At 36.5% G+C, this 15,387-nt stretch overlaps 1 protein-coding gene across 1 annotated transcript in view; it reads right to left on the bottom strand.

The window, feature by feature from the left end:
* The window catches only part of LOC131850404 (1-phosphatidylinositol 4,5-bisphosphate phosphodiesterase epsilon-1-like), a 165,459-nt gene extending 157,046 nt beyond the window's left edge, over positions 1-8,413 (bottom strand). The window contains exons 1-2 of the mRNA XM_059200616.1: positions 8,344-8,413; positions 7,444-7,559 (exon numbers count right to left, since the gene is read on the bottom strand). Of these exons, the coding sequence (XP_059056599.1) occupies positions 7,444-7,559; positions 8,344-8,413 (186 nt within the window). The remainder of the gene's footprint in view (positions 1-7,443; positions 7,560-8,343) is intronic.
* Between the last annotated feature and the right edge of the window lie 6,974 nt (positions 8,414-15,387).

Genomic DNA, 15,387 nt, shown 5'->3' with positions numbered 1-15,387 from the left:
GAATGTATTATCCCCGTAAAAAGGGAGATATATAACATACTAGCTGTCCCGCCAATGGTTGTTTTGCCTTAAAATAAAAAAAAATTAGGGGTGGAATACCCCTAACATTTAGGGGGATTAAAAATAAATGTTGATTCTCAGATTCTCAGACCTACTCAATACGCTCACAAAATTTCATGAGAATCGGTCAAGCCGTTTCGGAGGAGTATGGGAACGAAAACTGTGACACGAGAATTTTATATATAAGATATATAAACAAAATAATAATAATATTCTCAGGATAATTCACACAGCGCCATCTAGACCCTAGCGCTAGCTAAAGCTTGTGTTATGGGTACTAAATAACTGATACAAATACATAGATATATTTGTTTTCGTAAATACATATATACTAGCTGCCCCGCGCGACACGTCTGCATCATACTTATATATATCGCTCAATTTACATAATCTATTTTTATATTACAGCCTATGTGTTATCCTGATTTATAAACTATAGTTATTTTAAAGTTTCATCAATATCAATTCAGTAGTTTTTGCGTGAAATGGTAACAACATACATTCATACTGACAAACTTTTGCGTTTATAATAGTAAAATTATACATACAAAACACCCAGACAGATATAAACAATCATACTCATGAATACAAATGTTTGTGCCGTGCGATCGAACTTGTGACAATCGGAAGTAAGGCGTTGAACGAAACCGCTACACCAACGAGGTCGTCATTGTAAAATGTTTACAATGACCGTCGAACAACTGCAATATAATCAATACTTTACAACAATACAATTTATATATGTTTCGTGACGTCACACTCCTCGACCCCCTGACCCCCATCGACCCACCGCCCAATTTTCCCACCACATTATTACAAGTTGCAGAATGTTTCGTACAGAACCATTCACTTTATAGGCCATTTCGTACGAACTAGTTTTTTTGCCCACTATCACATTGCCGGGCCCAAATGCCCGGTCATCGAGAAACATCGACTTTCAAATAAAATTGCCTCTATGTGGCGGAATTATTTTGCAAATCACTTAAGGGTTAACTGTTTTTCGGAAATACTAAGTAAATAGAAAAAAATGTAATAAAAACTGACGGTCGCGGTGGGGTAGTGGTTTAGTCCACCGCCTTACATCAGATGGTCACAAGTTCGATTCATCGCGCGGTACAAACATTTGTATTCATGAGTATGATCGTTTGTATCGGTCTGGGTGTTTTCTATGTATAATATGTATGTATTTACAAATAAATATATATGTACATGTATTTGTATCAGTTATCTAGTACCCATAACACAAGCTAGCTTAACTTGGGTCTAGATGGCGCTGTGTGAATTGTCAAAAAAAATGAAGAGGACCTGTATTGTGCAGAATTTTTTCCTCTACAACTTTTATTTAAAACTATTTTTCATATTTCTTACCGTTATCGAGTTATTTAGAAAAAGTGTTATATAATTTTTTTTACTATTATTATTCATATATTTACGGACTTATTTTTTTCTGTAAAATTATTTTTTCTTTAAAAGAGCAACACACAAGTTTCTTGCTGGTTCTTCTTGTGGTGAGACAGCTTTCCGAACGAGTGGTAGATAAAAAACAAATTGTTATGACTATTCAAAAGTGCTTAAATTAAGTTTATTTGAATAAATGATTTTCTATTCTATTCTGTTACGCCAAAACTCCTCACATCATGTCTAATTTAAATATGTATTGGACTACTAGCTCTAGTCTCTTTTGATCTCAATTCCTCTTAAACCACTTTGTAAGCTATGTTATAATTATTATAGATGACAGTAATAACTTACCATCAGGTGAGCCTTACATTACATTTTTTTATATAATGATGAAAGCTTACTTTCATCATTATATAAAAAAATATACGACTGAACACCACATGAAAGCTATATCAGATAAGCCTAATTCAGGCTCCGTACGAGATCTCCCTCGGGTGAAATTCTTTTTGTAGTCCGTACAAATCTAAATATCATTATCCGTGTTATATTCTGCATAAATGTTTAAGGATACATTGATGTATTATGTGCTAGAGCACACGCCACATTTTAAACTATTTACAGAAATAGAATAGAAATAATCTCTATTCAAATAAACTCAATACAAGCACTTTTGAATTGTCTTATTTTTTTGAGTCGAATTCAAAATATAATCCAACCTTAAAAAAATGTATATGTATATATATTAATAACTAGCTGACCCTGCGAACTTCTTTCCGCCTCACAATTAAATATATCGAAGGTTTTTTGAAGTTTAGTTACGCTATAAATTTCTGAACGCACCCTGTTTGACAGGTTTGTATGGGACAATAAAATTGTTGTTTTTACAACTTTACATGCATTTTCTTCATATTTTCTCACCGTTTAAACCTTCTCTGGACTTCCGCGGATATTTCAAGACTAAAATTAGCCAAATCCGTTCAGCCGTTCTCGAGTTTAAGCGAGACTAACAAACAGCATTTCATTTTTATATATATATAAAGATAATAATAATATAAATATTTTATTTCCACAAAAAAAACATTGTATAAACTATATAAAACAAAATAAATATTTTTATTCTACGACTCATTCGGAACGCAGATTCATCACATGAAGAATGAGTAAGAAACTTGTGTGTTGCTCTTTCGAATAGATGTTATTTAAAATAAATAATTACACAGTAACAAGTAAGAGGCATGTGATAATCAATATAGAAACCGTCACTCATTCTTAGTGCAATCAGATAATATTGTCAGCGCTATGAATTTTAAGTTTTTTCTACAAAAACATTATTATCGTTTACAAACTCTTTACTTTTATAATATGCTTTTTTACATAGGAAGTGTTTTATTCCAATAAACCTAATCTAAACCAGGTCAAGTTTTTTCATTATCTTATTCATTTTACTTACTTTTGTTGACTTTGGTAAAAGTGACTTCACTATCTGTCTCGCTCACTCATGGCAAACATGTCCACTATCCATCTCTCTCATCATTTTGCCGTAAAATTAAGCGCTTGTGTGAAGAAAAAAGAATTTATACTGGGTAAAATGGGTTAGAAAAAATTGGGTTACTTGAGGTTTTTATTTTATTATACGGTTTGTTTTAATATGAAACTAACAAGTATTGTACTATTTTATAATCCTGATTAAATGCGCGAACTTTTCATGGCACTTGCCAAGGCACTTTAGTACATTATTTTTAAAGGAGGGCCTTTCAAAGTCGACTAATATTAAAAATTTTAAATTCATGGTTTAATAGTCACAAATAGTCTTAATTCTAGAAAACTTGGGGCAATTGTGTCATTATTTTTTACTGTGATTCTAGAAATGTTATTTAGGGTAACAAAAATTAATCACAACAACCAAAGAATGATTACAGTTTGACCAAATTTCTAGGTTTTTCTTAAATGCCCATAATATTCAAATTACATGGGCTACATTTATTTTTTATTTTTGCCATGATGGTTACAATCAATCCTGTCATCCAGACGTTGAGTTCTGCGACAGCCTGTATGTAACACTGCTGGGTAACTATTGAGCTAATTGCAGCTATCGCACAACAATGGATGAACACAAGGACATTGTCTAATCTAGTACATTGTTACATATTGCCTCAATGACGGAATATACCTCTGTTAATGATCATCCGCCGGTCTGGTTATCCCTCGGGATTCCATTGTATGCTCGCAACAATGACGGAAGAGCAGAGGATTTTCGCTTCATTTGAATACGCAATAAATAGTAAAATCCAATGACGAACTTGTTAAAAAGAAATCACAGGCAAATTGCAACTCTATTTTTAAAAGTAATAGAAGTGGATATTTTAATTGATAAATAAAAAAAAAGAGAGCGCTTGTGTCTGGTATTTCATTCCAGTATACACTTAAAAAGTCATAAGTTGACTAATCTATACATATAAATAAAATTGTAGTGTCTGTTTGTAATATTAAAATAATCGTTTTTTACTACATGCATATGAATATAAATACGGTACATAACACCAAAATAACACTTTTTACATTTTTTGTCTGTCTGTCTGTTTGTTCCGGCTAATCTGTGAAATGGCTGGACCGATTCTGACGGTATTCTTTTTGCCAGATAGCTGATGTAATAAGGAGATACTTTTATTTAAGAAAACATATTTTATTACAGAAGAATAAAGATAGTACAGATAGTAATAAATAAACCTGGACAATTAACACAGCGCCATCTAGTCCCACGGTAAGCAGAGCTTGTATTATGGGTACTAGACAACTGATACAAATAAATAAATAACCCTGGACAATTAACACAGCGCCATCTAGTCCCACGGTAAGCAGACCTTGTGTTATAGGTACTAGACAACTGATATAAATAAATAAATAACCCTGGACAATTAACACAGCGCCATCTAGTCCCACGGTAAGCAGAGCTTGTGTTATGGGTACTAGACAACTGATATAAATAAATAAATAACCCAGGACAATTAACACAGCGCCATCTAGTCCCACGGTAAGCAGAGCTTGTGTTATGGGTACTAGACAACTGATATAAATAAATAAATAACCCAGGACAATTAACACAGCGCCATCTAGTCCCACGGTAAGCAGAGCTTGTGTTATGGGTACTAGACAACTGATATAAATAAATAAATAACCCAGGACAATTAACACAGCGCCATCTAGTCCCACGGTAAGCAGACCTTGTGTTATAGGTACTAGACAACTGATATAAATAAATAAATAACCCTGGACAATTAACACAGCGCCATCTAGTCCCACGGTAAGCAGAGCTTGTGTTATGGGTACTAGACAACTGATATAAATAAATAAATAACTCTGGACAATTAACACAGCGCTATCTAGTCCCACGGTAAGCAGAGCTTGTGTTATGGGTACTAGACAACTGATACAAATACTTAGATTTTTTTGTAAATACATCTTACTAATATTATAAATTCGAAAGTTTGTAAATGTTTATGGATAGAAGTTTGTTACTCTTTCACGCAAAAACTCCTGAACGGATTTTGATGAAACTTTACAGTAATATGGCTCGAATCATATATACTCTGTTTATTTTGCCGCGTTAATCTCAAAATCGACTGAACCCTTTTGGGTGCAGTTTTCACTAATACAACAAATTTTATGTTCAATTTATTCCAATTGGAAACAAAATTTCAGTTATTTGATTACTATGTGATCAATCCCCCGTCCAACCGGGGACCGAAATTACGACGGTCTGAGCCGAGGTTCGAACCCATAGTGCCCTCAGACTAAAGTTGTATCCGTCAGGCGGTGGTTAGTTAGTTAGAAATATCAGTTGAGGTTCTCATCAGTTCTTCTAAATCAGATTTATATACTGAACTGGACGGTAGGAAAAAAATATTATGTTATTCATAATAGCCTAAAATGTTCTATATGAATAAATAATTTTTGATTTGTTTTGTAATAAATAATAGTGCATTGGTAAAAATAAATTATTTAATTACATCAAATTTTTTTTATTCAATATTCCCAGATATTTAATAAAATGTTTTATACGAATAAATAACTTTTGATTAGATTTGTAATAAATAATAGTGCATAGGTAAAAATAAATTATTCAATTACTTAAATTTTTATTTATTCAATATTCCCAGATATTTAATAAAATGTTCTATATGAATAAATAATTTTTGATTTGTTTTGTAATAAATAATAGTGCATTGGTAAAAATAAATTATTTAATTACATCAAATTTTTTTTATTCAACTTTCCGCTCCAGAAGTTTAATAAAATGTCCTATATAAATAAATAATTTTTGATTTGATTTGATTTAATTACTTAAAAAAAATGTTTTTAATTCTTCTTTCGATTCAGAAATTTAATCCCAACAATGGAATTAAAGACCACGTCATAAAACCCCACTTAATCCCATTAAATGGCCATAAAGATTAGGCACAGTAAGTTTAACTTTACAAATATTACAAATTTATACATATTTAATTTCCCCGAGCGTTACAACTAAATGTAAATAACAGAGGGGCGGCAACCCTGTGCCGTGAAGGGTTGGTCTGTTTAAATTTAGACATAATCGATACGTACCCCGGCGTTTTTGTTAAGTGGAACCACTTCTCGTTTCGGTGGTAGCAGGTTTGAATTAAACTCCTGCATACAATAGGTGCTGGGGCAACCGCAAATGTGTGCTTACTGTGTAATATACAATTGCGTGCACTTGCAATTTAACTTCATTATATTTATTTTAGTAATAAATATCAGTGTTCGAGTAGTATTCAAACACGGTGGTTTTACAAGCAAAAAACCCTCATAAGTCATCATTAGGGCATCATTGTGGGGGTCCACAGGTGCTACTGACAGTCCCTTGTCGGGGCTGCTTTGAAACCGAAGAAATCGTACGTGAGCGATTTCTTTGAAGCACTTTTGAATAGTCATAACATCCCCGACAAGGGGCTGTCAGTAGCACCTGTGGGGGTCCCCGACAAGGGGCTGTCAGTAGCACCTGTGGGGGTCCCCGACAAGGGGCTGTCAGTAGCACCTGTGGGGGTCCCCGACAAGGGGCTGTCAGTAGCACCTGTGGGGGTCCCCGACAAGGGACTGTCAGTAGCACCTGTGGGGGTCCCCGACAAGGGGTGTCAAGTGTTGACAGAAATATTATGATAGCCTCGGTGATCTAATGGTTTAGCATACCGCTTTACTATCCGATAGTCGTGGGTTCGATTCCTCACACGGTACAAACATTTGTATTCATGAGTATAATTGTTTGTGTCGGTCTGGGTGTTTTCTATATATAATGTGTATGTATTTACAGAAAAATGTATCGATGTATTTATATCAGTTGTCTAGTACTCATAACACAATCTCTGCTTAGCTTAGGACTAGATGGCGCTGTGTGAATTGCCCTGAGATAGTTATTATTATATTACAAGTATCAGGCACGTATCCTTTTATGAAATCGGTCGAAAAAAATAACAAGCTTCTAACTTTATATCTCTTTTTAAATTTCCAACATACTTACTGGTGACGGTAAATACTGTAAACAAACCAAATTATCCATAAGTACATTCATGTACATTGTGGAAGCATTCGATTCCGTAAATAGGAACTGAGCAGTCGGAATACACATGTAATTTAATGAATGATTCAATTTAAAGCACGAAAGCGGACGAAACCGCAGTAAAACCAAGTATCTGTCAATACCAGGTTGTCTGTAAGAAATTGCTGTTAGTGATAAAATCACTTTTTTTTTATTGTTCTTTGTTTGTCTGTGCGCAATAAAGATATATGTTCTTATTCCTAACTTCCAAAAAAAATCTCATCTCCCCTCTTAAGGAGAGGAGATGGCAAAATACCCCCGGCAGAAGCACAGTCGGCCAGGGTTCAGGGCCCCAGGGAGAATCTAAGAGCACCACTTTCTTTATTATTATTATTATTAAAACAATAGTATAGTAAAGAACTATTACTTACTTGATAAAATAACTGATACTCAGTATCTGTGAGCCTCAGCGCCACCTCCTCAGGGAAGTGCAGTAGACTCTTCAAAGATGACAGTTCCTCGTAACTGGTGTCTTCCGGCGCTGAACCTGGAATAGAGAAGGTGATGAAGAGGTTTTTTAAAAAAAACCTATATTACTAATAGCTCTACTCGCGACTTCGTCCGCGTGGAACTTAGGCTACTTTTATTTTAGAAAAATAAAAATATATTTTTCTAAAAGTTACTCCTTATTTCATCAGCTACCCGCCAATAAAAGTCCCGTGAAAATAGTTAAGCCATTTCAGAGATTAGCCGGAACAGACAGACAGACGAAAATAAAAAAAAAAATTGGTTTATGTACCGTATTTATATTTGTGTGCATGTAGTAAAAAACGGTTTTTACAGTATTACAAACAGACAAACCAATTCTATTTATATATATAGATGTGATGATGAACTTGTGTTAGAATTCACATCATTATTGTAGAAAAATCCGATATTTTAAAAATATATTAAAAGAAGGTAGTTTGTTTTTAGTACTAATGAAGTACCCAATGTAAGGATTATTACGAATATTAGTAAATAGCGCCATCTAGTATTTATAGTCCGACCTACTACACTGACTTTGGTCTATAAATACGGAGGTCGGTAGTTGAATAATCCTCTTTCGTTGGGTGAGCCGCGGCATTCAGTCGACGAGCGCAGAGCGTGCCGGTTGTGTTTTGGATACTAGAGTGAATTGTATTAGGAATAGGTTTATCCCGGTCTTAGTTGAGCCTGGGGGGGGGAAGCTGCAAGTAGTGAAGGTGAGTGTTAATGACGCCTGAAACACTAGGGGTGTCACGTGCGCGTTGCCGACCCTTAAAAAACCTTATATACCCAAAAGTACTTACTTTCTTCATCTTTGTCGAATTCTTGCCCCGTCGAGGCGCCACTGGGCCCGTGTCTAAAACCTTCTATCATTTCACACGCACTTTGTTACTTAAAACAACACAATTTGTTATTTAAAATTAACGGAGTACGGTATAAAATTCACTGGCACTTCAATGTTCTAAACACACGCCATCTAGTGGTGAGTAGGTTGAACTTCATGATTGGAGCAGCGACATCTGTTGGGCGATAGCGTAGTTAGTCCTCATTATTCGCGTGTTTTTGAACTGCTCTCTGTAACAATACAGATTAACGGTTATTTTTAAAGTTTCGTATTTAATCTATACATATAAATAAAAATGAAATGTCCGTTTGTAATATTGAAATAACCGTTTTTTACTACATACATATGAATATAAATACGATACATACACCAAAATAACATTTATTAAAATTTTTGTCTGTCTGTCAGTCTGTTTATTCCGGCTAATCTCTGAAATGGCTGGACCGATTTAGACGGGACTTTTTTTGGCAGGTAGCTAACTAAACTAAAGGAATAACTTAGGCTACTTTTATTTTAGAAAAATTTAGTTAAATTCCACGCGGACGAAGTCACCGGTACAGCTAGTTGTAAATAAACTGGCTTTTAAAAAATCAAAATTAAATATTCAATTGAGTTTCTTGCCAGTTCTCCTCAATTGGATACATATACTGAATTGGACGATAGGGAAACATTTAAAAATGTAATATAAAATATTTGACGTTCATAAGCTGCTAAAATGTCCTACATGAATAAATGATTTTTGATTAAAAATAAATGTATATTGTGACATGTCGAGAATGCCACAGTGTTGTATTTGCGCAATCAATCACAGAAAGTAGTACAACAAATACTTGTTATACGATATGTTCGTATTAAATTCCGGACAGGGCCGGATTCTAGGCGCCACCGCCACAGACTTGTATAATGATAATAATCTCAGGACAATTCACACAGCGCCATCTAGAGCCAAGTTAAGCTAGCTAAAGCTTGTGTTATGGGTCCTAGACAACTGATACAAATACATAGATAATTTTTTTTTTTTCGTAAATACATACATATTATACATAGAAAATACCCAGACCGATACAAACAATCATACTCATGAATACAAATGTTTGTGCCGTGCGAGGAATCGAACCCGCGACCATCGGTCGTAAAGCGGTGTGCTAGACCGCTAGACCACCGAGGTCGTCACTACTATGTATACTTCATTTATTTACTAGCTGTGCCCGGAACTGGTATTGTAATAAAGTGTACATGTTTGATTGTGTACTGTATAGGATTGTAGTTTTAATTTAAATGTAAAGTTATTAGTATACTTAGTAGTTAGTAGTTGTACCTGCGACTTCATCCGCGTGGTTTATTTATACCCGGGCGAAGTCGGGGCGAGTAGCTAATATAAACAAACTTAGTAAACTTATTTACTACAATATAAACCTTCCTCTTGAATCACTCTATTTATTAAAAAAACCGCTTCAAAATCCGTTGCGTAGTTTTAATGTTTTAAGCATACATAGGGACAGACGGCGACAGCGACTTTGCTTTATACTATGTAATGATGAAGAAATAATTAGCTTAAAATTTACAAATAAAAAAATAAGAGATGCAAATTTGTTTTAATACAGTTGCTGAATATATTAAGTAAGAATGAGTTTTTTTTCGGACTACTCTGATGCTGTTGTCCGAAGCTGGCCTTTACAGCTTCACCGGACGATAGGGGCGAGTGCAGATGGCACTCCAAACCAAAGGAAGGACTTATGGAGCGGCTGAAGGCCAACTCCCGCCTGACGGATACGACTGTAGTCTGAGAACACCGCTAGGGGTTCGAACCTCGACTCAGGCCGTCTTAATTCCGATCCCCGTTTGAATTGGACGGGGGATCGATCGGAGGGGGAAAAATGACACTCTTGGTACGTTTTTTATATCTAAATATATATAACTCAAAGGTGACTGACATAGTGATCCATCAACGCACAGCCCAAAACCACTGGACGGATCGGGCTGAAATTTGGCATGCAGGTAGATGTTATGACGTAGACATCCGCTCAGAAAGGATTTTGATTAATTCTACCCCTATGGGGATAAAATAGGGGATGAAAGTTTGTATGAAACTTTGTCAATTTTAAACCGATCGGGCTGAGACTTTGCATGCATAAAGCTACTATGACGTAGGCATCTCCTAAGAAAGAATTTTGATAAATTCCACCCCTAAGGGGATAAATTAACGCGAGCGAAGCCGCGGGCAAAAGCTAGTTCACTCTATATTATCAATAACACAACCGGCTCGAATACTCAAAAATTCGCGTGGATTCCGAAAATGGGACAACATTGCGTCCCCGTCAACAGTCCCATTCAAATCGGGACGTGTAGTCCCGTTACCCATCCGCCCTTAATACGTCCCAGGCGGGGGATAGTTGGGGTGCGTCACGTGACGCACCGTCATCGTATCTAGGCACTCCCGCCTGCACCTGATACTCGATATTTTTCCATCTGCTTTTATAAAATATACATTTTTATTCCAGTACTAGCTGTCGCCGCGGTTTCCCCCGTGTGGAGAATAAAGCTTATGTGTTATTCTATAATACGTACACAGACATACACACACACACACAAAAGCTAAATAGTAAAATAATAATTAAGTTTACATGTAAAGACTGTCTCGGTGGACTAGCGGTTTAGCACATCTTAATTCCGATGGTCGCGGGTTCGATTCCTTGCACGGTGCGAATATTTATATGATTAGAAATCACCTGATACAAACGTATCAGGTGATTTCTATGTAAAATAATAAAAATATTTATATCAGTTGTCTATACAAACACAAGCTCTGCTTACGGGGACTAGATGGCGCTGTGTTATTTATTTATTGGTATAAGTAGTTATATCAGTAGTCTAGTACCCATAACACAAGATCTGCTTACCGTGGGACTAGATCGGGACAGCCCCATCTAGTCCCACGGTTTATTTATTATTTGGCCAAGGTTCACGCGGGCGAAGTCGCGGCCACAGCTAGTACTTATTTGGTAAGGGTCACTATTACACGCGGACGAAGTCGCGGCCACAGCTAGTACTTATTTGGTAAGGGTCACAATTCCACGCGGACGAAGTCGCGGCCACAGCTAGTACTTATTTGGTAAGGGTCACTATTCCACGCGGACGAAGTCGCGGCCACAGCTAGTACTTATTTGGTAAGGGTCACTATTCCACGCGGACGAAGTCGCGGCCACAGCTAGTACTTATTTGGTAAGGGTCACTATTCCACGCGGACGAATTCGCGGCCACAGCTAGTACTTATTTGGTAAGGGTTTTCCACAATCAGCCGATAATAAATTCCACGCGGACGAAGTCAATCATTTGGTAATGTTTGGCAAGTCGCGGCCAATGTACTTATTTGGTAAGTTATAACTTCGCGGCCACAGCTATACATTATTTGGTTGCCATTCCACGCGGTTCGCGGCCACAAGTCTTATTTGTCATTCCACGCGGACGAAGTGAACGAGTACTTATTTGGTAAGTAAGGTCACTATTACACGGTCTCGCTCTTATTTGGTAAGGGTCACTATTCCACGCGGACGAAGTCGATTTAATACTTATTGTGTATTTCCATATTTGAAGTCCGGCCAATTAGTGCTTATTTGGTAGTTTGTATTCCACGCACGTTTCGCGGCCACTTATAAATATTCCACGAACTTACACAGGATTATTTGGTAAGGGTAACACACAAGTCTCGCGGCCGTTATTCTTGTATTTTTGGTATTTGTTTTAACTATTCCACGCGGACGAAGTCGCGGCCACAGCTGGTTTGTATTCACACACTTAAACTTAAATTGTAAAGTAAGAACAAAATTATTTGGTAAAAGAGCAACGAAGTCGCGGCCACAGCTTACTTATTTGGTAAGTTCTTTCTTGTGACGAAGTCGCGGCCAACGAGTGGTAGATAAAACGAAATTGTTATGACTATTCAAAAGTGCTCACAGCTAGTACTTATTTTATTTTCCACGACGATCGCGGCCACAATGATTTTCTATTCTATTACTAATATGTTCTTATTTGGTAGAGGGCATTCCAGAGAGAAGTCGCGGCCACAGCTAGTACTTATTTGGTAAGGGTCACTATTCCACGCGGACGAATTCGCGGCCAATATTATTTATGGGTTTAATATTAAAGTATATTAATTTGTTTGGATCAGAGTGCTGGTCCATAAAGGCGACGGATGAGAGACGACTTATTTGCATGCAACTATTCCACGCGGACGAAGTCGCGATGGATGTGTGGTGTGATTCCACGCGGACGAAGTCGCGGCCACAGATAAAGAATGAATCACATTCCACGCGGACGAAGTCGCGGCCACAGATGTCAGAGAGGTTAAACGCGGACGAAGTCGCGGTCTATCGTGGTACTTATTTGGTAAGGGTCATGTTCCACGCGGACGAATGAAGATCTTATTTGGTATCACTATTCCACGGGACGAAGTCGTTCCAGCAGTACTTATTTGGATGGTTATTCCACGCGGAAGTCGCGGCCAGAGAAACTTATTTGGTAAGGGTCGAAAAAGAGATGGACTATTCCACGCGGACGAATTCGCGGCCACAGCTAGTACCATATCCTACTCGGAGTTTTCCCAATCAGCCGATAATAAATTGGGCCAATTCAATCAAATGTTTGGCAAGTAATGCTTAAGTTATAACTTCAACTTATACATAGGGTTGCCATCCGTCCAGGTTCCCCCGAATCCGTCATACTCGTGAACGAGTGCTGCTTGTAGTGACTGGTCTGCTCTTATCACTACGACTGATTTAATCTTATTGTGTATTTATATTTTATAGGGTCCTATTAAATTAGTGCTGGTTTATTCACACGTTTCGACTTGTAAATGTAAACTCACAAGGATTATTTAAAAGAGCAACACACAAGTCTCTTGCTCGTTATTCTTGTGATTTTTTCTATTTGTTTTAATTGAATTAGTGCTAATTGGTGGTTTGTATTCACACACTTAAACTTAAATTGTAAAGTAAGAACAAAATTATTTAAAAGAGCAACACGCAAGTTTCTCGCTCGTTCTTCTTGTGATGAGACAGCTTTCCGAACGAGTGGTAGATAAAAAACAAATTGTTATGACTATTCAAAAGTGCTTAAATTAAGTTTATTTGAATAAATGATTTTCTATTCTATTCTAATATGTTCTAGTTTAGAGGCATCAAAATCCGTTGAACGTATTATTTTTAAAGAATATTAAAGTATATTAATAAATTGTTTTATTTTACGAACTTAACATCAAACTGATTCTTATAACAATTTGTAAACAACTGTAATAAGATCCTGTTTTGTTTAATACTAGCTACTACCCCGGCTTCGCACGAGTGTACATGTATTATATAAACCTTCCTTTTAAATTACTCTATGTTAAAAAAAAAACCGCTTCAAAATCCGTTGCGTAGTTTTAAAGATTTAAGATACATATACAGACAAACAGCGACTTTGGATTATACTATGTATTGATATTTAAAATGATGTTAAAAAATTACTACATTTAATTTTAAGGAGACAATTATTTTATTTTATTTTTCTAAAATAAAAGTAGCCTAAGTTACTCCTTATTACATCAGCTACCTGCCAAAAAAAGTCCCGTCAAAATCGGTCCAGCCATTTCAGAGATTAACCGGAACAAACAGACAGAGATAAACAAACAAATGTTATTTTGGTGTATGTACCGTATTTATATACATATGCATGTAGTAAAACGGTTATTTCAATATTACAAACAGATACTCCAATTTTATTTATATGTATAGTTGTACTAAAAAAACCTGTTGACATGTCCCAGTTCTGGACTCAAATCCGGGGTTTTCACGCGTTTTGTCCTGGTTTTCAAATTTTAGAGATGGCAACCCTATTTATACGGGGGCACGTGTTGTAGGCATTTTGGGGCCTTACTTGATGAATGGGGCTATTCAAGTTATTTAAGTAACTTTAGCGGAAGTTTTATTGAGCTTAGTGGTTTGTTATCCCTGCTTACATTGAAAGGTCATTAGTTCAAGTCTGGTCGATACAAAGCACGCCGTTTAACGTTATTACTTCAAATCTGGCCTGACACCGTACACTTAGCTTTGGTCGCGGATTCGATTCCTCGAATGCTAACTTTTATACTCGTTACTATGATTGTTTGTATTGGTCTGGTTTTTTTCTATATATATGTGTTACTAGCTATACACGCGACTTCGTCCGCGTGGAATTTAACTATATTTTTCTAAAATAAAAGTATCCTAAGTTACTCCTTATTACATAAGCTACCTGCCAAAAAAAGTCCCGTCAAAATCAGAGATTAGCTGGAACAAACCGACAGACAGACTATTTCGATATATGTACCGTATTTATATTCACATGCGTGTAGTAAACATAAGAAAAAATTACCGCGTGCCCATAAAATCTCCGCAATTTTGGGAGAAAATCTCACAAACTGGCAACACTGCGTCCAGATGAGCGCTATCCGTTCACAGAGTAATTGTTTCCAATATAATGGCATTTGATTCCCTCTCGGAAAGCGTTGATATCAGATACAGCTAGAAAGCTATAAGACATATTCCGAGGCGATTCTTTATTATTAGGACGTGGCTGCTGTCTCTCTGCTCGCGTATCGCGATATGTTCAAAATCTACCCTGTACCATTGTAAGCACAGATTATTATATTAGAGTCCGTTAGTTTGTGTTCCCGCGGTTTCTGTTCCCCTCCCTTACCTACAGTACTGAACTGACCGTACAGCGGCCTTGACGCGCGCGCGCATTGTGTTGTGAATTAAAATAAATTAGAACTGTGTTAAACCTACTGTGAAACTGGAAAGCTAGCGAAGATATCTTCGAGACCCTGAAGCCCAAGAAATCCGTAGAACCATACAGGTACGTGACAGATGTTTCCACATATTTTTCCCTATATATATACATAGTATTTTCCCTAACATTTGGGTAGCAGAGAGTACTTTCCCTAACATAACATATTGTCTATTTTAGCTATTTCCATAGCATTATG

The sequence above is a fragment of the Achroia grisella genome, unplaced genomic scaffold (genome assembly GCF_030625045.1).
Source record: "Achroia grisella isolate CSIRO2021 unplaced genomic scaffold, CSIRO_AGI_Agris_v1 utg768, whole genome shotgun sequence".
NCBI classification, from domain to species: Eukaryota; Metazoa; Arthropoda; class Insecta; order Lepidoptera; family Pyralidae; genus Achroia; species Achroia grisella.
The sequence above is the reverse complement of the archived record's forward strand: the minus strand, read 5'-3'. Positions and strand labels throughout refer to the sequence as shown.